Source organism: Hyperolius riggenbachi, chromosome 12, assembly GCF_040937935.1.
Source record: "Hyperolius riggenbachi isolate aHypRig1 chromosome 12, aHypRig1.pri, whole genome shotgun sequence".
Taxonomy (NCBI): domain Eukaryota; kingdom Metazoa; phylum Chordata; class Amphibia; order Anura; family Hyperoliidae; genus Hyperolius; species Hyperolius riggenbachi.
In genome coordinates, this window is record NC_090657.1 from 48891507 (window position 1) to 48914007 (window position 22501).

General features: G+C 46.2%; 1 protein-coding gene across 2 annotated transcripts in view; it reads right to left on the bottom strand.

Moving 5' to 3' along the window:
- Positions 1–22501, bottom strand: part of LOC137542281 (vasoactive intestinal polypeptide receptor-like) — a 188147-nt gene that overhangs the window by 65855 nt on the left and 99791 nt on the right. For both annotated transcript variants that reach the window (XM_068264077.1, XM_068264078.1), the window contains 2 exons: positions 21625–21757; positions 18858–19011 (listed from right to left, as the gene is read on the bottom strand). In XM_068264077.1, the coding sequence (XP_068120178.1) occupies positions 18858–19011; positions 21625–21757 (287 nt within the window). The remainder of the gene's footprint in view (positions 1–18857; positions 19012–21624; positions 21758–22501) is intronic.

A 22501-nucleotide genomic window follows, 5' to 3' on the forward strand; every position in this document is an offset into this window, starting at 1 on the left:
CTAGTTACGCCCCTGATTGCGGTGCCCTTTTTTCTGCTTTTTGCCATATTAACAATAATTGCATTAAAGTCTATGGTGGCGCCCTTTTCGTCCACCCTCAGCTTGCACTCTTTTTACCCACAGAACCCTCCCCTGGTGGTGCCTAAAATTAACCAATCCTCTGTTGGTGCCTAACCCTAACCACACCCCAGTGGTGCCTAACCCTAAACCCCCGGTGGTGCCTAACCCTAACCCCCCCCCCCCCCCCGGTGGTGCCTAACCCTAAACCCCCCCCTGGTGTTGGCCAACTCTAGCCACTCCCTCTGCAGAAACACCCTTTTACACATAGAAACGATAATATCTTTATTAACGTAAAATCTTCTACATACAAACAAAATAATATGACAAAAACTATAACATTGCAAGCTCCTAAAACAATAACATACTACAAAAACTTTAATGTTCTAATGCCCTTTTTCCTGCCTTTTTTGCCGTATTAATCATAATTGTATGGCGCGCCCTTTTCCTCCACTAGCCGCTGGCGCTCTTTTTTCCTGCTTCTCTTTCATTTGTTTGCTATGATTTAGTTATGTAATTAAAACTAAAAAAAAGTATGAAAAGAAAATGAAATATGATTGTTACAAGCTAACAAGTCCTGGTTAAATGATTGGTTTTACCCCCCCCCCCCCCACCCCCATCACACACAAAATTAAAAAAAAAAAAAGGCCACAGCCTATCAAAATGCCTATGGTTACTATGTTTTCACTTATTTTATTTCTTTAGTACAAGTGTATTATTGAGCAAATGTTGAATGTGTTCCCATGCTGTGCAAAGGGCATGCCTGCAAGCAATGTTTACATTCCTACCACTGCAAATTAAATACTACACTATTTGCTGAATACTACAGAGCTGATGAGATATGAAAGAGTACATTTAAAGCAAATAAAGTAGAATAAATAACCTACTGGCACCTGCAACACCTTTGGCATACTAATCAAACCACTATTGTACTGCTGATAAGGGGTGTTGATCTGGATGTTAAACAGGAGCTGTCAGCCATACTATCTCAGAAAAAAACACATGTATAAGTAGATAAATACTTGCTCTAATTACATAACACATGTATTGCACTGTCCACGTTTTGATTTTAGTGATTTTTCTAAAGTAAAAAAATAAAAAAATCCTTCTTAGCATTTCCCATTTTAACTGTGGTTATTTTGAAGTCAATCCTGATGTAATTTCCTCCCTGAGGGCCCTTTTCCACTAGCAGACACTAGCGTTCACGCTGAACGCTAGCGATTGCTGAATCGCAAAAGTGCAGGAAACCTCCGGCGATTGCGTTCACGATTTTGCTATGCACTGTGTGACGAACATTACGGAAAGTCGTGCGCGTAAACGCCAACGATTTTCGTATGGCCCCACACAGTTACTGTCAGCCCTGGGTAGAATAAAAAAATGCCTTTCTTTGCTCTTCTTCTGAGAGCATGGCAGGAGTACAGCCCTCCCCCACATCCTGTTCAGGTCAGGAAAGAATTCACAAGTGGCCAGACCACCTGGGGAGCAGCCATTTGGTCACACAGCTCATGTTCCACCAAACCAGCTCAAACTGGTTGAACTTCAAAACTCCCTCCAAGCTTATAGCGCAAAAATGGCTGCAGCAAGATACAAGAAAATGTCAGTGGCAGACCTAGTAAACTTGTGTGAGGAAAAAGGCATTGTGACTTATAGAAAAAAGAAATCGCAATTGATCGAGGACTTGTTACGACTGAATACCCAGCCGGAGCAGATGCTGGGAGAGCACACTCCTGGTTCAGACGGTGCTGTAACTGGGGCAGAGGGAAGTGAGCGGTTGGAGCACAGTGACCCACTTCCAGACCCAGAGGAAAACGGAACCGCGTCTGAACCGATTGCTTTAAATGCTGAGGAGCATGACGGCCGGCAGGAGCCCGCCCATGCCAACCGTTCCTGTGTTCCTGAGGCTGGAATGCAGCATGCTTTACAAAGACTGGCGGATACAAATCCTGAGCTGTACATGCAGATTGTCAGAGAAAATGCTGACCGTGCAGAACGCCAGGCTGAACGGGAATCCTCAGAACGCCGGGAGCAGGCAGAAAGGGAAGCGGCAGAGCGCCGGTGGCTTGCTGAGAGAGAAGCGGAAAGAGAGGAGAGAGCAGCCGCACGCAGACATGACCTTGAAATGGCCAACCTGCGAACGCAAGGCCAAAATCCCTCGCAAAGTGCTCCGGAACCCCGGCCCACAGCAGGCCCGTTTGGGACTCCAAAGTTTAAATTCCCAGAAATGGAGAAGGGAACCGACCCGGACACTTATTTACACTCATTTGAAAAGACTTGCCGTCAGCATCATCTGCCCCAGGAGCAGTGGGCGAGATATCTGACACCCAACTTGCGGGACAAAGCGCTTGAGGCGTTTGTGGACTTACCCGCTGAGAAAGACAATGACTATGAGGCGATAAAAGCTGCAATTATCGCCAAATACCAGTTGACCCCAGAGGTCTATCGCAAAAAGTTTCGCTCCCTGCAGAAAGGCCACACCGACTCTTACACAGACCTGGAGAGTCGCCTGCTGACCGTGTTCAGGCAGTGGTCACGGGGCCTCAAAAAAGACTCTCCCCAAGGTCTGGAGGACCTCATCGTGCAGGAGCAGTTGCTGAACTGCTGCACTCCAGATGTCCGGCAGTTTGTCTTGGAGCGGAAGCCTGAATCCGCCAAAACTGCCGCAGAACTTGCAGACACTTTTGTGGCCACCCGTGTGCCGGACAGCCGCAAACCTCCAGCCCAGAGCTGGAGAGGGGGGAGACCTATGCAACCCAGCTCTCCTCCCCCTGCTAACCGTGGGAATCGGGTCCCACAGCCACAGAGGCCGGATGCTGCACCTGCTACTCATCCGCCTGATGCCACATATGTTCCAAAGTGTTACCACTGTGGACAGCGAGGACACCTCAAGTCTGCCTGCCCCGAGGTGAGGACGCCGTCTCCAGAGCCTAGCACAGAAGTGGCTAGCGCATCCTCTACTGCACACGCCTACCTCGTCATGGGAGCAGCAAATACTCAACTTTCCGGAAATCATCAAGTCGTGGAAGTTAACGACCAGATCGCTGTTGGTTTCCGCGACACAGGCGCAGAGCTTACCTTGGTTCGCTCTCATCTTGTAGCCAGGGAGAATTTCCTGCCTAATGAGAGGGTCATACTTGTGGGAGTTGGTGGCGCACACGCACGCATCGCCAAAGCTCGTGTTGTTCTCGATTGGGGAAGGGGCCGCCAGTCAAAAGTTGTGGGGGTGACAGATGACATCCCAGTGCCTGAGCTGTTGGGCACCGATCTTGGCACCCTACGATCCTTTAATGAACCTGTGATCAACACCCCGGATTGCCAGTCTGGACCTACTCAGGTACTGTACAAGCTTGGGGTGGGACAGAGGGAGGCAGCAAGGGTAGTGGTACCTAGCCCTCCTAGGGAAGGAGGCAAGGAAGCGGTACCTGTTTCTAATGGACAGCTGTCTAATCACGGTTTGTCTGATTCTAAACCTGTCACTGTTGTTCCAGATACCTGTGTACATGATGTGAAAAATGAACGTAACTGGGATGTTAATGTTGTACCAGATGTTGCCAATAGCTTCCATGCTGAATCTCACAGTGCTAAAAATGATGTATGTTTAAATGTGACAGTCTCTAATCTAAGAGGTAACAGTCTTGTGTTGCCTGGGTCATATCCGTGCAGGGCAGTGGAAGCAGGCCAGGTGTCAGAGCAGGCAGCTGGGGGCCTAGACCTCCCCTCCTGCTATGACAGCCAGAGTGCTCCACCATTGCCTGCTGTTAACAAACAGCTGGTGGAGACAGGCCATGCCTTCCCTGTCTCAACCTTGCATGTCTTCCCCTTGCAGAAGCAACCCCGTGCAAAACTGCCCAGAGGTCCACCCTCTATCCTTCCTGGAGAAGGGGCAAGCCTCGCCACCCAGGTGAAGGAAAATGTGCTCTAATGTCCACCTAGGTTGTGCTGACCAAAATGTTGTGCCAAGGTGTAGTCAGTTAGAGCAGGGGTATGCCACGCTGCTTCCAGATTCGCAGGCTGACACCCGAGAGTCAGGAAGTGACCCGGATGTCAGCCAACGACTCTCTCCCTTACAGGAAGCTCTACGCAAACCCAGCCAGGCTTTTAGAGGTAAGCCTGTTGGTGTGCATCGCACCGTCCGCAAAGCGGACACTGGGACACACCGGACCATGAGGCCTTATGCTACTGGTGAGTTGTCTAAAGGGCAGTCAGATAAGAAGTCGAGAACCCGTTTGGTAGCTAAGCGGCGCGTAGAGCGGGTCTGGTAGACCCACTCTGTGCGTCCGGCTGGTAGGGGGGAGATGTGACGAACATTACGGAAAGTCGTGCGCGTAAACGCCAACGATTTTCGTATGGCCCCACACAGTTACTGTCAGCCCTGGGTAGAATAAAAAAATGCCTTTCTTTGCTCTTCTTCTGAGAGCATGGCAGGAGTACAACCCTCCCCCACATCCTGTTCAGGTCAGGAAAGAATTCACAAGTGGCCAGACCACCTGGGGAGCAGCCATTTGGTCACACAGCTCATGTTCCACCAAACCAGCTCAAACTGGTTGAACTTCAAATTTCCCTCCAAGCTTATAGCTTCACACAATGGGAACATTTACTTTATTAATAATTCAAGATGGGTTTGGCACAGAAAGACAACAAACACATTTCCTGATACCCAGAAATCAGTTCTATCACTCACATGATTTATAATTTTCTGGCTATCAGGAATCAATAGAGAGACCACTTTATCCGGCCTGCGTAGAGCAAATTCGACAGACTAGGCGTGTATAGTCTCATTTAATACAGAGTCGCATGCTGCTTATAAATATGGTCTCGGATTTGCGATGCACCCATCTGGGGCGGAATTACACAAATTATTAATATTTGGTACATTCCTTGCTCCAAGTCTGTGGGTGGCAACCTGACTGCCAGGAGGTAACCCTGCCTCAAACACACCTACTTTCCAGGTAGTGACCGCCCCAAAACTCTGGTCAGTAAAAAGCGTTTGCAAGGAACTCCTCCCAGTTCTCCAAATTCCATCGACTAAGGAACGTCTATGCAGGCGCTAAGGAGAGCCAGCGCCTGCAGTGTACAAAGGACTTTTAAACTGAATGCCTACTTTTAAACTGGACTATTTTCTTCATGCTTCAAATGGACTGCTCAGCTAACTAAGTAAGAACTTTCTGATTTTATTCCTTTTATTTTTAAGCTCTGTGTTTTATATGTTAATAGGTGTATATAACTGTATGTAATGCATTTGTGTTATTAAACGTTTAAAAATCGTTTAGCGGTTATGACCTGTTGCTGAACATACACAATCGTACCTATTCTCCTGAACTCGCTACCCTGTGTTAATAGAAGTATACACCTTTATAACCCATATGCGAGAACCCGGCCCAGATATAACGATCTGACCCAGGTTCCTGCATACTGCTAAGGGTTAATAGAGCGTTCTCGAAGTCCTAGTAAAATTGCAGTAGCGGGCTGTGTAACTCGCTTGGTGGCAGATCTTTGAATTGTATATGTGTGTGGAGTGATTCGGTTGGTATCAGAACGCTCCCTTCGCGAGTCAGTTCATCAAATTGCGAACGCGGGTTACCCTTCGTGATGAACAAATGACCGTGTAAGAGGATTTCTGACGCTGATCGATTTACCCCATCTGCAGACTGGCCTAGCGGTCTGTGACACACTGTACTGCATAGCAAAATCGCGGCAAAGATCGCTCCGCGGCGCGATCGTGTTTGACAAAAAAAAACAATCGCGGTAGTGGAAATTGCCTACCGCGATTCCCATGTTAATATGCAAAACGTAGCGATTTAAAAAATCACTAGCGGTTTGTGATTTTGCGATTCAGCATCGCAAACGCCGCTAGTGAAAAAGGGCCCTTACTCTCCTCTGCCTGATTGTGCATGTATAGCCCGACATTCACTATAGAAAGTGCATTGTCTCAGCATGAGAAATATTGGCCAATCAGAGAGGAAAAGAAGTATGGGCGGGGAAAACAGGAGGGAAAGAGGCTTAAGCCAATCAGGATGCTTTAGTTAAGTCTGAGGGGAAAGTAGAGAAGCAAAAAAGGACAACCCAGCATGCCCTGTAACTTCCTTTGTGTGTACCAAATTTTGTGTGTACCAAATAAGAGTCAGGTAAACTGGGGATTAGGGAATTATCATTTATCAACAAGAAAAGTAATAGTGATTTTAACTTTTGAATTGCCTGGTTAGCATCCTTATTACTCGATTACCAGATACAAATAAAGAATTGATTTTTGATTTTATGTTACACTTTAACAGTTTACTGTACTGGCTATTTTTATACCACACTGCATGACCTTATTTGTCCTATTTGTGCATAACAATTCTACTGTATTCCATTCCATCTATCAAATGTCCATACCTGGGCTTGATTAATTTAATTTAGTAGAGAAAATGTTGAGTTTCAGAATATTATATATCATCATATAACAAAAACTGAGTAGGTGTTCTAGTTAAAGTTTACTCGAGTTGACATGTCACATGATGAGAAAAATGTAAATGTACAGTGCCAGATATATTAATAACTGGGCTGTGTTCCTTTTTTTTTTTTTACTGACGGAAAGAGTTAAAGCGGAACTGAAGATATTCTAAAAATAAAGAGTTTCACTTACCTGGGGCTTCTGCAAGCTCCTTGCAGCCATCCTGTCCCGCGTCGGTCCTCTCCAATCCTCCGTTCTCCCGCCGCCAGCTACTTTCGTTTTCGCCAACAGGCCACTGCACCTGCGTGACTCTGGCCACACGTATCCTTCGCGGAAAAAGGATACGCTTGGCAGGGCTGCGCAGGCGCAGTGGACCCTCGACTTACAACTTGTTGAGTAACAAAACTAACTGGCGGCGGGGAACAGATGATCGTTGAGGATCGGCGTGTGACAGGATGGCTGCAAGGGGCTTACAGAAGCCCCAGGTAAGTGAAACTCTTTATTTTTTATTTTTAGAAGATCTTCAGTTCCACTTTAATCATTCTAGCATACAAGTGACAGTTTCTCTCTTGTCTGTTGACCCTTGTCGGATAATAGTGTAACCCTCAATGATAAGGAATTATGACTACAGTATAAAACTTTTCTAGGCAGAGAACAGGGGAAAGATAAAAAAGTCAATAGTTTATATATTTTAGCTCAGGGATACTTTAGAGACAGCTATTGAGCAAAATTGATAAAACATGCAAGCCGGTTTTATACCTGGACAGTGCGTTGTGGTGTGATGCTCCACCCCCTCACATTGCAACGCCAAAAAATCGATTCATATGACTCAGCAGCAGAATGTGCCCACAGGGTCATATACATAGTGTCATCCCACGCATGCCGCTCGCACTCCCCCCCCACACGCCCTTTGCCACCCTCCACCCAGTGACGTGCTTTCTGCTGGACAGGAACTACATAACTGGCATTTCCGGCTGTGTTGTGAAGTGTTCTCCTGAAGCATTTGTTTAGGTTGCGAGCTGTGCTGGAGGCTGACCAGGAGAGCTGACGTGACAGGAGCTGGAGTTGCCGGAGAGGTTTGAGGTGGCCTAATACCTCACATGCGATTAGTGACCCACTGAGTCCCAACATCTGGTGAGTTGTTCTTCTGAAGAGGGGGGGGGCATGTGGTTCAATGCCTCCTGAGGTGATGGACTGCTCACTGTCACAAGGAATATAAGAGACTCCCAGGACTGCCTGTATCTTATTCATTTACAGCTTCAGCGCTATTCTATAATTTTTAATGGTACCCTGAGAATTTGGGGTTTCTATCATGTATGAGGGCTTAGCTATTAACCGCTAAAGGCAGCAGCCTTTGACTTCAATGTTAAATGCAAACTCAACTTTTGGATGCGATCATTTGTGGTAACATGCGATCGGCAAGCAGTTGTTTTTTACTGGGAACCGTTTTCCGGTGAATGCCATCCCTACGCATCTGATAATTCAGTGCCCCATTCCTGTGTATGTGACCGCAGGCAATTTAGGATCATTCAGGTACTGGTGATCAAGAATTGATAGCCGGAGAACTAAATTTGTTGGTCCTTTTTCATATATGGTGTTTACAGATGATCAATGAATTGCAATTTTTTTTTCAAGTTAATTTAATTTTGCTTGCAATTTGTATGTAGATTTAAATGACGAATCAGATGCAATTGCAGTTGAATTTGATTAGGATTAGTATTAGAATCTAATTACGGTAATCATTTCTAATGGAGTTGTAAAAATGTAAAAAAAAGAGCATCTAATTAATCATCTCTAATGGGGTTGTAAAAGTGTTTAAAAAGAACCAAAGAAAAAGTATCAATTTGAAGAACTCAGATCTCCATATTTTATGAATAGGCCCTTAACCCTCCTCTTATGTTAGGGTCAGAACCGACCCGTTATCAGGTTTTGAATGTCTATAAGTATCACATAAATTTGTTTATTGCATCAATATTTTTTTACTTTGTCAGGAACCTCTATTTAAACAATGTAATAGAAAAATAATCCTTTTCACTAAATTAGAAAATACTGTGGTGAAAATTATGACGTTTATGGTGTTAGGGTCAATTCTGACCCAGTTATGATATAGGATTATAGAACACTAATAAGTGCCAAAACAGAGATACTAGAGCAAAATCTGACAAGCTTGCTCCCATAAGGGATGTCTGGGAGAAATGGGTTCAGCTCCTTCCACTAATGTTTCACCCTGGGCCTCAGGTAACAGTAGATGAACGTTTGATCCCTTTCCGTGGAAATTGCCCCTTTCGGCAGTATATGCCCAGTAAGCCAGGCAAATATGGCATAAAAATATGGGCAGCCTGTGATGCAAAAACAAGCTATGCATGGAACCTACAGATTTACACCGGCAAACCCGAAAGTGGCATCCCAGAGAAGAAACAAGGACAACGTGTAGTCCTTGATATGACTACTGGACTGCGGGGGTCACAATATTACATGTGACAATTTTTTTACCAGCTATGACCTTGGACAAGAACTTCTCAGAAGGAAACTTACCATGGTAGGCACAATAAAAAAAAAATAAACCTGAGCTGCACACTGAAATTTTGCAAGTGAAGGACAGAGCTCCACTTTCTTCAAAATTTGCTTTTACAGACATCACCACTGTTGTTTCATATTGTCCCAAAAAAAATAAAAATGTGATACTTATGTCCACTTTTCACAAAGATGCAGCTGTGTCATCAAGAAGTGACAAAAAGCCCACAATTATCCTGGATTACAATAAAAACAAAGGGGGAGTGGACAACCTGGACAAGCTGACTGCTACCTATACTTGTCAGCGAATGACCAGGAGATGGCCGATGGTTGTGTTTTATAACATCCTAGGCGTGTCTGCATACAATGCATTTGTGTTATGGACCCACATCCACCCAGGTTGGAACACAAAAAAGAATAACAAGCGGAGAATATTTCTCGAGGAGCTAGGAAGTTCCCTTGTCAAGGCACACATTGAGCAAAGGAAACGGGTGTCTCGAGATCCAATCGCTGCAGCCATGATCAGACAGATGCAGAGTTCATCAAGCACTCCATCCACACCATCAACAACACAAAGAGAATCAGTGCCAGCATCCTCATCATCATCTAGCCTTGCCACAACATCAACCAGCACAGCCACAACTCCAGTGATGCCATCTGATTCTAAAAGAAAGAGGTGTCAGGTCTGCCCCAGCAATAAGGACAGAAAGACACACACATTATGCTTCCACTGTAAAAAATATATCTGCAAAGAACATGCTAAAAGTGTCAGCTTTTGCCACACATGCATCTAAAAACACCCACACAAACACATGCAAGTTCTTGCACAAAGATGCTTTGAAACTAGTACTTGATTTCTATTGGTTTGCCTTGCTTGATTGTGTGTTGTTTGTTTGACCTTGCAAGTCTACATTTTGCATTATTACTTGCTTTTCATTGTTTATGAATGTTTTATGTAAAAAAAAAAAAAAAGACTTTTGGCTATATTCTTGAAGTAAATATATATGGGTCAAAATTGACCCTAACACCATCAATGTTATTATAGTTAATGTTATTAAAATAAAAATAAAAATATAAAAAAAATATTTAGGAGATGTGTTCAAATACTCCTCAGCAACATTCTGGTGACATAACAACCTTTTATTTACTTATAATATTCTATTTAGGTTTTTTTACCATTTTTTAAATTTGAAAATGAGAGGTATGCTATCAAAAGAAAGGTTAAAGGGGTCACACCAAAAATATTAAAACCAATCTTTTCAAGGATAAAGAAGCCTAACAAGGTAACCAAGAGGTAAGAAACAAATTGGATGATAAATATTTGTTCAGAGGGTATTTTATGGCTGATTTAAGACACGGGTCAAAACCGACCCGTTAACATCATGGATAGTGACAGAAAGCTAACATAAGAGGAGGGTTAATAAATACTGTGAAAACAAAACTCCGGTTGAGAGAGATTTTCTTTGTACTTATTGTGAGGATTCTGATTACATTACAAAATGCCAAGTTTTCTCAGGCCTGAAAACAGTCATGTTACGTATCAATGACTGAAAGGTCAGTAGAGAAAAAACAAAATATACATCTAGTCCTTCTGGCATTCTCTAGCCAAACATCAAAGGAGTTTCTACAGGAGCTTGCATTTCTTTCAATTATGTAGGGTTGGAGAATGGGATGACAAATCATTCTGCTTCTGGATCAGAAAAAAACATGGTATTTTTTTCCTGTTAAAGCTCCACTGTTACAAAAAATGTAAAATACATACAACTCCCGGTGTCATCATCTCTCTACACGATATACACTAATGTTGCAAGTGCAACAGAGGATCATCATCCTCCTTAGTACTCATGCCTAAGACAGTGTATAGAAGCAATCAGTCTCCAAACGTCTGCAACTTCTGGCGTGCCAAACAGCTTCAGAGACTACACCTACATGTTTAGCTTGGTGCTTCCGAGCATTCTCAAGGCCACACTGTCTCACTGGGCTGTGGGAGGAGTTCAACTTTAAATTTTTCTATTTTCATCCTCCTAAATTTAATGTTTGAAGTATACCTGAGATAAAACAAAGATAAGCATTTATACTTACCTGGGGCTTCCTCCAGCCCCCTGTAGGCCGTTGGCTCCATTGTCCCGCAGTCAACTCCAATAAATTCTTGTTATTTTCAGTCGCATTCAACTGCACATGCACGGTTCTGACCACTTACATCCCGGCAAATGCACTTCCATGGTCGGGATCATATTACCCTTGCACAATTACAGTCTTAGTGTACTGTACATGTGCAGAACACTCCCGGCCCTGGTAGTGAGATGGGGGCGCGTCCGGGACCACATATGCTCAGTGGAAAGCAACTGTAGAATTTAGAGTTGACTGTGGGACAACGGAGCAGCTTGGGAGCATGGTGATAGAGTACAAGGCTTACAGGGGGCTGGCCGAAGCTCCAGGTAAGTATAAATACTTATCTTTGGTCTATCTCAGGCTTCCTTTAAGAGGATGACAAGGGAGAGGTGAAAATGCCCTTGGAGTTCATCTAATAGTGGGTGAGATCGAGCCAACATGTCTTGCATTGCTGCTAGGACCTGTCTAGATACTAATATGCATACAGGACTTGCTGCCTCCACCCAGAGTGGTGCGTTCCATTGTAGAGTAAGGCCACATTGTGAGCCCCCTCTTTTCCTGTCACAGTGACTAAATGTTAAAACGTAACAATGGGAATGCACTTTTTGATGGTATCCTTATGCGTAGGTTTTACTATACCATCAGTGAGTGGGAGGCCAGGAGAGCCGAATCATGGCTCTCCCTTCTGCCGCTAAACTCCCTGGCGGCGTTAACCTCTTAACGACTGCCTCACACCAATGGGCATGATCGCGGCAGCAGCCCCCGGACCACCTACCACCAATTAGTGTCAATTCCTGGGGCAGGGATTTGCAGGAGATCACACGTGCTGATGTGCGCTCATCTCTGCATGATTGACGGATCTCCGCTCCGCCATCAGTCTCACAGCAGTGATCGCTGCTAGGAGACTGTTAGACGGCAGAACCGCCGCCTATTTACTCCGTACAGCACTGCGCGCCGATCGCGCTGATAGGCTGACGGGGGGAGGGAGGAAGATGGATAAAAAAAGTACATTTATTTAAAAATAAATAATACAAATAGTTGTAAAAAAATAAAATAAACATTGGGGAAGTGATCAGACCCCACCAACAGAAAGCTCTGTTGGTGGGGAAGAAAAGGGGGGAGGATCACTTGTGTGCTGAGTTGTGTGGCCCTGCAGCGAGGCCTTAAAGCTGCAGTGGCCAATTAAGTGAAAAATGGCCTGGTCTTTAGTGAGTTTGAACACTGTGGTCCCCCTCTGAGTCGTCGCAACTTGGAGGGAGATGTAATTCGGGGTTCAGTGATTGCCAGAGTCCCAAATTACTCTTACGCATCCTGCACAGCATTACACTTCTGCTATGGGGCACCTGGTTTTGCCGCCCGTATGGCTTGTAATTATAAATATGATCACTAGTATTGGAGGGCAATAAAATATTTTGTACTGTATATTACATGAGAAGTATGTTTTTATTTATTTATGACATACAAGTCTTGTTATTATCATAGCAGCTCCTTCCATTGGTGGTCTTCATTCTGTATTACTAGAAATGGCCCGAACGTTTCACAGCGAACTTCCGGGGATCGCGATCGCGAAGAACCGCGAACTTTTCGGAAGTTCGGTTCACCCCCATAGTGCATCATGAGGGTCAACTTTGACCCTCTACATCAGTCAGCAGGCACATTGTAGCCAATCAGGCTACACTCCCTCCTGGAGCCCCACCCCCCCTATAAAAGGTAGGCAGCGTCAGGCTTTTCACTCACTCATGTGCCTGCCTTAATTAGAGAAGGGAAAGCTGCTGCAGACTCACATAGGGAAAGCTTTCTGTTGTTCACTTCAGTGCACCTACCCACCTACGTGAGCGCACGCAGTGTCACTGTGCCTGTCCAGTACCTGTCTGTGTGTGACAGGTGCACATTGTAATACCCATCACTGCATATACCTACTGCTACCTGTTGTTCACTTCAGTGCACCCACCTACGTACGTCAGCGCACGCAGTGTCACTGTGCCTGTCTGGTGCCTGTACCAGCAAACTTCAGAGGTTCGCGATTGCGGAGAACCACGAACTTTTCCAGAAGTTCGGTTCGACCCCATAGTGTATCATGAGGGTCAACTTTGACCCTCTACATCACAGTCAGCAGGCACATTGTAGCCAATCAGGCTACACTCCCTCCTGGAGCCCCACCCCCCCTATAAAAGGTAGGCAGCATCAGGTTTTTCACTCACTCGTGTGCCTGCCTTAATTAGAGAAGGGAAAGCTGCTGCAGACTCACATAGGGAAAGCGTAGTTAGGCTCTTGTAGGCTTCTTAGCTTGCTCCTTGCTGATTCTTATTGCTAAAAAGCACCCACAACAGCTCTTTCGAGAGCTATTCTTGTTCTTGTGATCTTTTTGTGTGTGTGTGTGTGTGTGTGTCACTGACAATTGTGTTGCATAGACAGCCTTGGTAATTCCTACTGTGTGTGCCACTGCCAGCCAGGCCCAGCACATTAATTGACTACCTGTGTGTGTGACAGGTGCACATTGTAATACCCATCACTGCATATACTTACCTGTTGTTCACTGTGCACCCACCTACCTACGTGAGCGCACGCAGTGTCACTGTGCCTCTCCGGTACCTGTCTGTGTGTGTGACAGGTGCACATTGTAATACCCAGTACTGCCTACCTACCTGTTGTTCACTTCAGTCAGTGCACCCACCTACCAACGTTAGTGCACGCAGTGTCACTGTGTCTGTCCGGTACCTGTCTGTGTGTGACAGGTGCCTATTGTGTAATACCCATTACTGCATATACCTACCTACCTGTTGTTCACTGTGCACCCACCTACCTACGTGAGCGCACACAGTGTAACCGTGCTTGTCCGCTACCTTTGTGTGTGTGACAGATGCACATTGTAATACCCATCACTGCATATACCTACCTGTTGTTCACTGTGCACCCACCTACCTACGTGAGCGCACACAGTGTCACTGTGCCTGTCCGGTACCTGTCTGTGTGTGACAGGTGCACATTGTCATACCCATCACTGCATATACCTACCTACCTGTTGTTCACTGTGCACCCACCTACCTACCTGAGCGCACGCAGTGTCGCTGTGCCTGTCCGGTACCTGTCTGTGTGTGACAGGTGCACATTGTAATACCCACCACTGCATATACCTACCTGTTGTTTACTGTGCACCCTCTTACCTACGTGAGCGCACGCAGTGTCACTGTGCCTGTCTGGTACCTGTCTGTGTGTGACAGGTGCACATTGTAATACCCATCACTGCATATGCCTACCTGTTTTGTTCAGTGCACCCACCTCATCACTGCATATACCTACCTGTTGTGTTCAGTGCACCCACCTACCTACGTGAATGCACGCAGTGGGATATACCACTCCGGGCATACCTGTTAACTGCACCTGTGTGACTGCACATTATATTACTAAAGTCAGTGCATACCTTTCACTTCATCCCCCCCGATATGGACAAAACGGACAAAACAGGTAGAGGCAGAGGTAGAGGCAGACCCAGAGGAAGGCCACCCAGCAGGTCTGTGCGAGGTCGTGGTGATGTGATTTCGTGCAGCTCTGGACCAAAGTACAGTGCTCAAAAGAAGGCACGTACCATCAACTCCCAAGATTGTCAGGACGTGGTTGACTATGTAACACAGAACATCTCATCTTCCGCAGCCACCAGCGCTACTCCAAGCTACTACATGCAGTACATTTGACAGTTCGCAGGAGTTATTTGGTGGGGAAATCACTGATGCAAAGCCATTATTGTTACAACCAGATGAAGGCGCTAAGCAAGTTACACCACCTCATATGTCTGAGTTAGACGACACTATAGACGTAACATGTGAGGAGGAGGAGGATGAAGTACCTGCTGTTGGTGCAGTTTTGGAGGTGGCTGAGGCAAGCAAAGCTAGGCAGGATGATTATGATGATGGCGATCAAACGGATCCCACGTATGTTCCCAATAGAGGAGATGAACAGGGGAACAGTTCAGAGGGGTAGTCAGAGAGGAGTAGGAGGAGACGAATTCCTGAAAGAAGCAGGGGAAGCTCGTCATCAGAAACATCAGGTGGCAGTGTCCGGCGTCATATATCGCCACCTATGTACAGCCAGCCAACATGCCCTTCAACGTCAGCTGCTGATGCCAGTTTGGAAATGTTTTAATGTGTCTCCCTCAGATCAGAGCAATGCCATCTGTTCTCTCTGCCTCCAAAAATTGAGCCGTGGAAAGTCCAACACTCACGTAGGGACAACTGCCTTACAAAGGCACATGCAGAAAAGGCACAAACTGCAATGGGAAAAGCACCTGAGCAAAAGCAGCACACAAAAGAAAAGCCACCCTCCTTCTACTCTTCCTCCTTCAGGTGCATCATCTTCAGTCGCTTTCTCCCTTGCACCTTCACAGCCACCCTCCCCCACTCCGCCTCTGACCTTGAGCAGTTCCTGCTCCACTGCCCATAGCAGCCAGGTGACTGTGAAGGAAATCTTTGAGCGGAAGAAGCCAATTTCTGCCAGTCACCTCCTTGCCCAGCATCTGACAGCTGGCTTGGCGGAACTGTTAGCTTGCCAGCTGTTACCATACCAGCTGGTGGACTCTGAGGCCTTCCGTAAATTTCTGGCCATTGGGACACCGCAGTGGAAGATGCCAGGCCACAATTATTTCTCTAAAAAGGCGATCCCCAAACTGTACCGGGAAGTTGAGAGGCAAGTGGTGTCATCTCTGGCACACACATTGGGTGAAGGGTCAACCTGATCACGGATGCCTGGTCTCCCAAGCACGGTCAGGGCCGCTAAATTACTTACACAGCCCATTGGGTCAACCTGGTGACTGATGGCAAGCGGGGAGTACGTGGCTGTGCAGTGGACTAACTTGTGACACCTCCAAGGCTTGCAGGCAGGCCTGCTGCCTCCTCCTCTCCTCCTGCTACATTCTCTTTGCTGTCATCCTCCTCCTCCTCCTTGGCTGAGTGGCAGTGCAACTCTACTGTTGCTGCGATCTCCTCTCCAGCTACACAGCCTCAGCTCCCCAGGGCCTATGCTGCATGCCAGGTACGATGGTGTCACGCCATCTTAGACATGTCTTGCCTCAAAGCGGAGCGTCACACTGGAGCAGCTCTCCCAGCTGCTCTGAACAAATAGGTGGATGAGTGGCTGACCCCGCACCAGCTGGAGATCGACAACGTGGTGTGTGACAATGGCAGCAATCTCATTTCCGCTTTTAATTTGGGAAAGCTGACACATGTACCCTGCATGGCACATGTGCTGATTTTAGTCATTCAAAGATTTGTGACAAAGTACCCAGGCTTAGAAGACGTCCTGAAGCAGGCCAGGAAGTTGTATGGGCATCTCAGGTGGTCTTACATGGCCATGGCACGCTTTGCAGAGATTCAGCGGAGAAACAAGTTGCCGGAGAGATGCCTCATTTGTGATAGCCCGACTCGCTGGAATTCGACCCTCCTTATGTTCTCTCGCCTGCTAGAACAGGAGAAAGCCGTCACCCAGTACCTCTACAATTTCAGTAGAAGGACACAATCTGGGGAAATGGGGATGTTCTGGCCCAACAACTGGACACTCATGCGAAATGCATGCAGGCTCATGTAGCCGTTTGAGGAGGTGACCAACCTGGTGAGTCACAGTGAAGGCACCATCAGCGACTTGATCTTGTACGCTTACTTCCTGGAGTGTTCCATGCGTAGAGTGGTCGATCAAGCTGTGGAGGAGCGTAAAGAGGAACAGTTATGGGAGGAAGCATTGTGGGATCAATTCGCATCAGAACCAGATGTTTCCTCAACCCCTGTGGTAGCACAGAGGGGGGAGGAGGAGGAAGAGTCGTGTGGGGAAGAAGAGTCAGACTCGGATGATGAGGAAGGTGTTTCTTTGGAGGAGGAGGCTCCTCCTCCTCCTCCTCCAAAGAAACACCTTCCTCATCATCCGAGTCTGACTCTTCTGCCTCCTGCGCGGCAGAAGAACAACTGCAGAAGGCATCGCAGGGGGCTTGTGCTGCTCAACGTTCCCGAGGTATTGTTCATCGTGGCTGGGGGGGGGGGGAGGACTTACCTGACGTCACTGAGGAAGAGAAAGAGGAGATGGATAGTATGCCTGGATCCAACTTTGTGCAGATGGCGTCTTTCATGCTGTCCAGCCTGTTGAGGGACCCCCATTTAAAAAACATTAAGAAGAATGAGCTGTACTGGTGGCCACACTACTAGACCCACGGTATAGGCACAAAGTGGTGGACATGTTAATAACTCACCTGAAGGCAGAAAGGATGCATCACTTGCAGAACAAGCTGGCAACTATGCTTTACAATGTGTTTAAGGGTGATGTCACAGCACAACGCAATAAAGGTACCACTCCCAGGCAAGGACAGGACGCTCCAGCGATCTCATGGTGATGTCGGACATGCGGACATTCTTTAGTCCAATGCCTCGCCTTAGCCTTTCCGGTTCCACCCTTCACCAATGCCTCAACCGGCAGGTAGCCGACTACCTGGCCTTAAGTGTGGATGTAGACATGTGAGCAGCGAAGAACCCTTGGACTACTGGGTGCGCAGGCTTGACCTGTGGCCTGAGCTGTCCCAATTTTCCATCCAACTTGTCTTGTCCATCTGTCTTGCCCTGCCTCAAGCGTCCTATCAGAAAGGACTTTCAGCGCAGCTGGAGGTATTGTCACTGAGAAGAGAAGTCACCTAAGTCACAAAAGTGTTCAGTACCTCACTTTTATCAAAATGAATGAGGCATGGATGCCGGAGGGCTACTGCCCACCCGAGGACTAAGTTAGTCCCCACACACAGCATCTCTGCCTACACGCCATGTGGCTGCCTGCCCCAAGACTAAGTCGCTCCCCACACAGCATCTCGCTTGACTGCCTTCTCCGCCACCACCAACAGGGTCCAGGACTCCAGGCGGATTCCTGAATTTTTAAGGCCGCTGCTAGCAGTGGCTGCTATATTAATTTTTCTGGTGCGTGTACATGCCTACCTAATTTTTCTGGCTGCACTGCAGCTACAACAACAAAACAAAAGGCATGTACATGTGTCAATTCCCCTTCGTGATCATTACCTTGCCGTGGTGAAGAGACTTGCGTATCACAATGAAGCAATGACCGCCAGCTATAAGAGTGTCCCGGGGGGGGGAAGGGGAGGGGGCATACCCAAGATAATAAGGTTGTTGCTTCATTGTGGACAGACCAAATTTGATCAGCTGGACAGTCACTGTTGTTCTATCATTGAGCTACCACAGCCCGGCGACCATATGGCTTGTAAACCGCCATGGCCTGCACATTGGCTGTGGTGCGCACCAGTCCAGCACGGCCATCACTACACAAACAGCTGTGTGCGGTGCGTTACACAGTGAGTTTGGTGTGTCAGTGTGAAGCAGAACTCTAATTACACTCCCTGATTGATGTATACACATGCAAGATGTGTTAAAGCACTTAGGCCTGCAATTTAGCATTCAATGTGATTTCTGCCCTTAAAACGCTGCTTTGCTTCCAATCCAGATTTTTCCGTGGGACTTTGGGCATGTATCCCACTCCGCCATGCCCCCTCCAGGTGTTAGACCCCTTGAAACATCTTTTCCATCAGTTTTGTGGCCAGCATAAATTTTTCTAGTTTTCAAAGTTCGCCTCCCCATTGAAGTCTATTGCGGTTCGCGAAAGTTCGGGTGAAATTGGAGGTTCGGGCCATCTCTATGTATTACAGGGTAGGGCTATGGATTGCTTGTATAATAGTATCTAACAATGTATCAACAATCAACTGGTCACTTACCCCAGCCAATGACAATGTACCACCAAAAATATCTCCTCTGTGATGTAAAGGTTAGGGTGAGAAGAGTGTGGAGATACATTCCCTCCACCAGCAGCCAGGAGAAGTTAGCCAGGATGGAGAACTGGAAGAACGCTACTGCTGCCTTGCAGCTTACCTAGAAACAAAAAAAAGTCATAGCTCAAAGAGGGAAAAAATAAACACATTGCATAGAAGAGAGATGAAAAAATGATTGACATTCGCCATGTAATTTGTTCATATTATTTGATCCACAATTAGCCTGCCCGTCAACATCTTTACTACTGGCAGACATGAAAAAAAACATACAACACCACCAACTGCCATTATCTATAACCATACCCACTAATAATGTGATAGGCTAAAAGGTTGTTTTTTTTTAAATAGATATACAGTACATACTGTATGCACAGAGGGAGATACTGGTTGCTTGGCAGTTGGAAACAGCCGTTATTTCCCACAATGCAACGAGGTTCACAGACAGCAAACTGTCAAGACCTAGGTGCTGACATCACACTATGGGAGGGGTTTCACCACAATATCAGCCATACAGACCTCTGTGATGATCTATTCGAGAAAAGGTGAAGATTTATCACAGGAAAGAGGTATCGGCTACGAATTGTGATGAAGTTCAATCCTTGGTTTACAGTTCCCCTTTAACTACCTAATGACCATGTCAAGCCGATGGGTGTGACCGTGGAAGCCCCCGAACCGCCTAACGCCGATTGGCGTCAAGTCCTGGAGATGCAGTTTACCAGGGCACGTGCGCGCACATGCGCAATCGTTCCCTGCCAGTTCACATAGCTCCGCTCCGTGATCAGCCTGCTAGCCACGATCCTGGCTAACAGACTGTTTTTCACCAAAAGGGGAAAGAAATCCCCTTTGTTTACCTTTGTACAGAGCTGTGATCTCCTGCAGTACTGTACGGGAGACACTCGGCTGTCCCTCAGAGCTGCTCCTGGTGCATGCCCGCTCATAGGCTGATGTCTATGAGAGGTGGGGAAGAGTGCCAATCGCCGACCTATGGTGATTTAGGACAGGGAAGGAGAGGGGGACAGAGGGAAAAGCCTACTTTTTTGAAATTAAGAAAAAAAAAAAAGAATCGCAACAGCGATGAGTCTTCCATAAAAGGAGGTGAAATCCATTTGTGTGCTGAGTTGTAGGGCTTTGCAGCATGCTGTCAGAACTGCACAGCCCTATATTGGCTATCATTCATAAAGCATTCCCGCATGCGGAAATGCTTAATACCGCTGACTTTACCGACCACATTGCAAAATGTCAATTCATAAAGGCTCTTTCCGCATGCGGAGCTGACATTCCCGTGCAGAGTGATAACTTACTGCCTTGTGCGGTGTTGATACGCAGTTATCCAGAATAAATAGCAAAATGTCCATTCATAAACATTTCCGCATAGCGGTATGCGGAAGGGGATTACCGATCCCCTGGATGTAGCGGGAAGCTTGCGGAGTACTTGTAAGTGAATGGGACGGACCTCCCAAGCAGCAGAAGAGAGAGCAGCGCACGGAGGGAATCGGGCAGCTTTTCTGTTTCCGCATGCCTACCGCCCGCCTACCAACACCATTCTCCAGAAAACCTCCACACTGCTATCGCACCAGGCACAATTTTTATGAATGACCACCCAGAAGGCTAAACTACCGACGGCGGTATTCTCCCGCACGGGTTCTCCTTACCGCCAGCAAGTTTATGAACGATAGCCATTGTGAGAAAAGGCCTTGTCACTAAGGGGGTGTAAGCCTGTGGTCGTGAAGGGGTTAAGGTGAAGGTCTACATCTTTATTAAAATTATAATTACTATAATCGTCCTTTATAAAACTTCAACTTATTACACAGCGCTGTACAAGAAATAATTACAGGTGTAACAATAGTAAATGGAGATGAAACACGTTAAAGCAAACATGAGAGTTTGCTAACCCCCCCCCCCAAAAAAAAAATACTGGCAGAGTGTTCATGTCTGCGCGACCCCCCTCTATCCCATGTTGTCTGCTCCCCACTGCTTTGTGTGATCGTAAATCATTTTATAAAATGTTATTGTGTCTGCGAATAACTACTTTTGGAGTTGGGGCCATCTTGCCAGATGCAATCATATTTTATAAACTGCTTTATCATCACATAAAATAAGCAGGAATGGCAAAAAAGCAACATAGGGGTCCTGAAGAAATGAGCATTCTGTCGGTATGTTTTTTTTGCACTATACTTTACCTGTCAGTGTCCAGCTCTGGCTCCATTTTCATACATGCGCCCACGTGGTTGCCGGTGTATACTTGACCGCGTATGTGAAGGTGGAGCTAGCGGTGGACACAGATGGGTAAAATATACTTCAATGGGGAGTCGGTATTTTACATTAGGGGGGACAGCGCCAGTGATTCTGTGATGTCTGTCACGATATCGCACGCCATTGCCGGTGCGCACCGGATAGAGCAAGTCGGCCCTACATCTTACAGCATGTCCAATCAATACATCTTCAATCGGGCATGCTTTTGGCGGCACTGATTTTCATCCGATTCGATAATAATCGATCGGCCAACCAGTTGCCTGATGTACTGCCACCTTACCAGGAGTTTAATGGTCCTTGAGCTTCTAAGGGGGCACAATTTTGATGCATTGATCAGATAGAAATGGGTAATTCAGAGGTTTTGTTCATATAAGGCATGAAGGAGTAGACAGAGTTGAACATAACACCATACGTCATTGTAAAAATCATTCACCCAAAGACACACATTACAAACGTTTACCGTGGACATGGTACAGTGGTCAACATCCTCATCAGCAAAGAGAATGGCATCTTTGACAAAAACTGCAGCTCCGCGTATGATAAAGGACACAAAGAGATTCATGTGGATGAAATTTCTGGGACAGTGGAGTTTCCTGTAAATACATACAAAAAAGGTGTGCAGAATAATTCTTGCCACAAACAAACATACATAAGCATTGTGGGAGCTCAGTGGGCATTAAAGATATGCTAGTGGTTTTCTCCAGCTTTCATTAGGGATGCTCTTTTTGTTCAGAAGTTACCAGATAAGAGTAGAATCGTTTTAGGGCACAGCTTTACTGGTTCATATTCATAATAATGCTTTGCACACTAAAACCCATAAACCAAATACTGTAACCACAGACAGCCACAAAAGCACTGCTAGTGTTTAAAGCGGGATTGTCACCATAAAAATCAAATTTCAACAGCAACTGGTCTGAGTGTATTAAGAGATAAAGATGCTAATCCTGTACTCAAAACTTTCAAAACGTTTTCTGCTGTTATGGTTTGGAGTTATCACATACTTAAGGAACACTTTAGTAGTCAGTGCCAAACAGTTGCATGCTGGGGGTTCTTTTTATCTATAATATATGCCTCCTCTTCCATTTATTTCCCTGCCTAGCTGCTTATCTGAAACACGATCCCTTGCTCACTGGTGTTTACAAGCAAGGCTGAGGTGACTCAGTGATTGGAGGAGAAAATAAAAAAAAAGTAAAGGGCAGAAATGACATCAGTATTTAGCCTAAACTGTGTGAAAAAGACATGGCCCCCACCAGGAACAGAATTCTCTTCATTTATATAACATTCACTGAAATCAAAACGTGGACAGTACAATACATGCGTTATGTAAGTAGATCAAG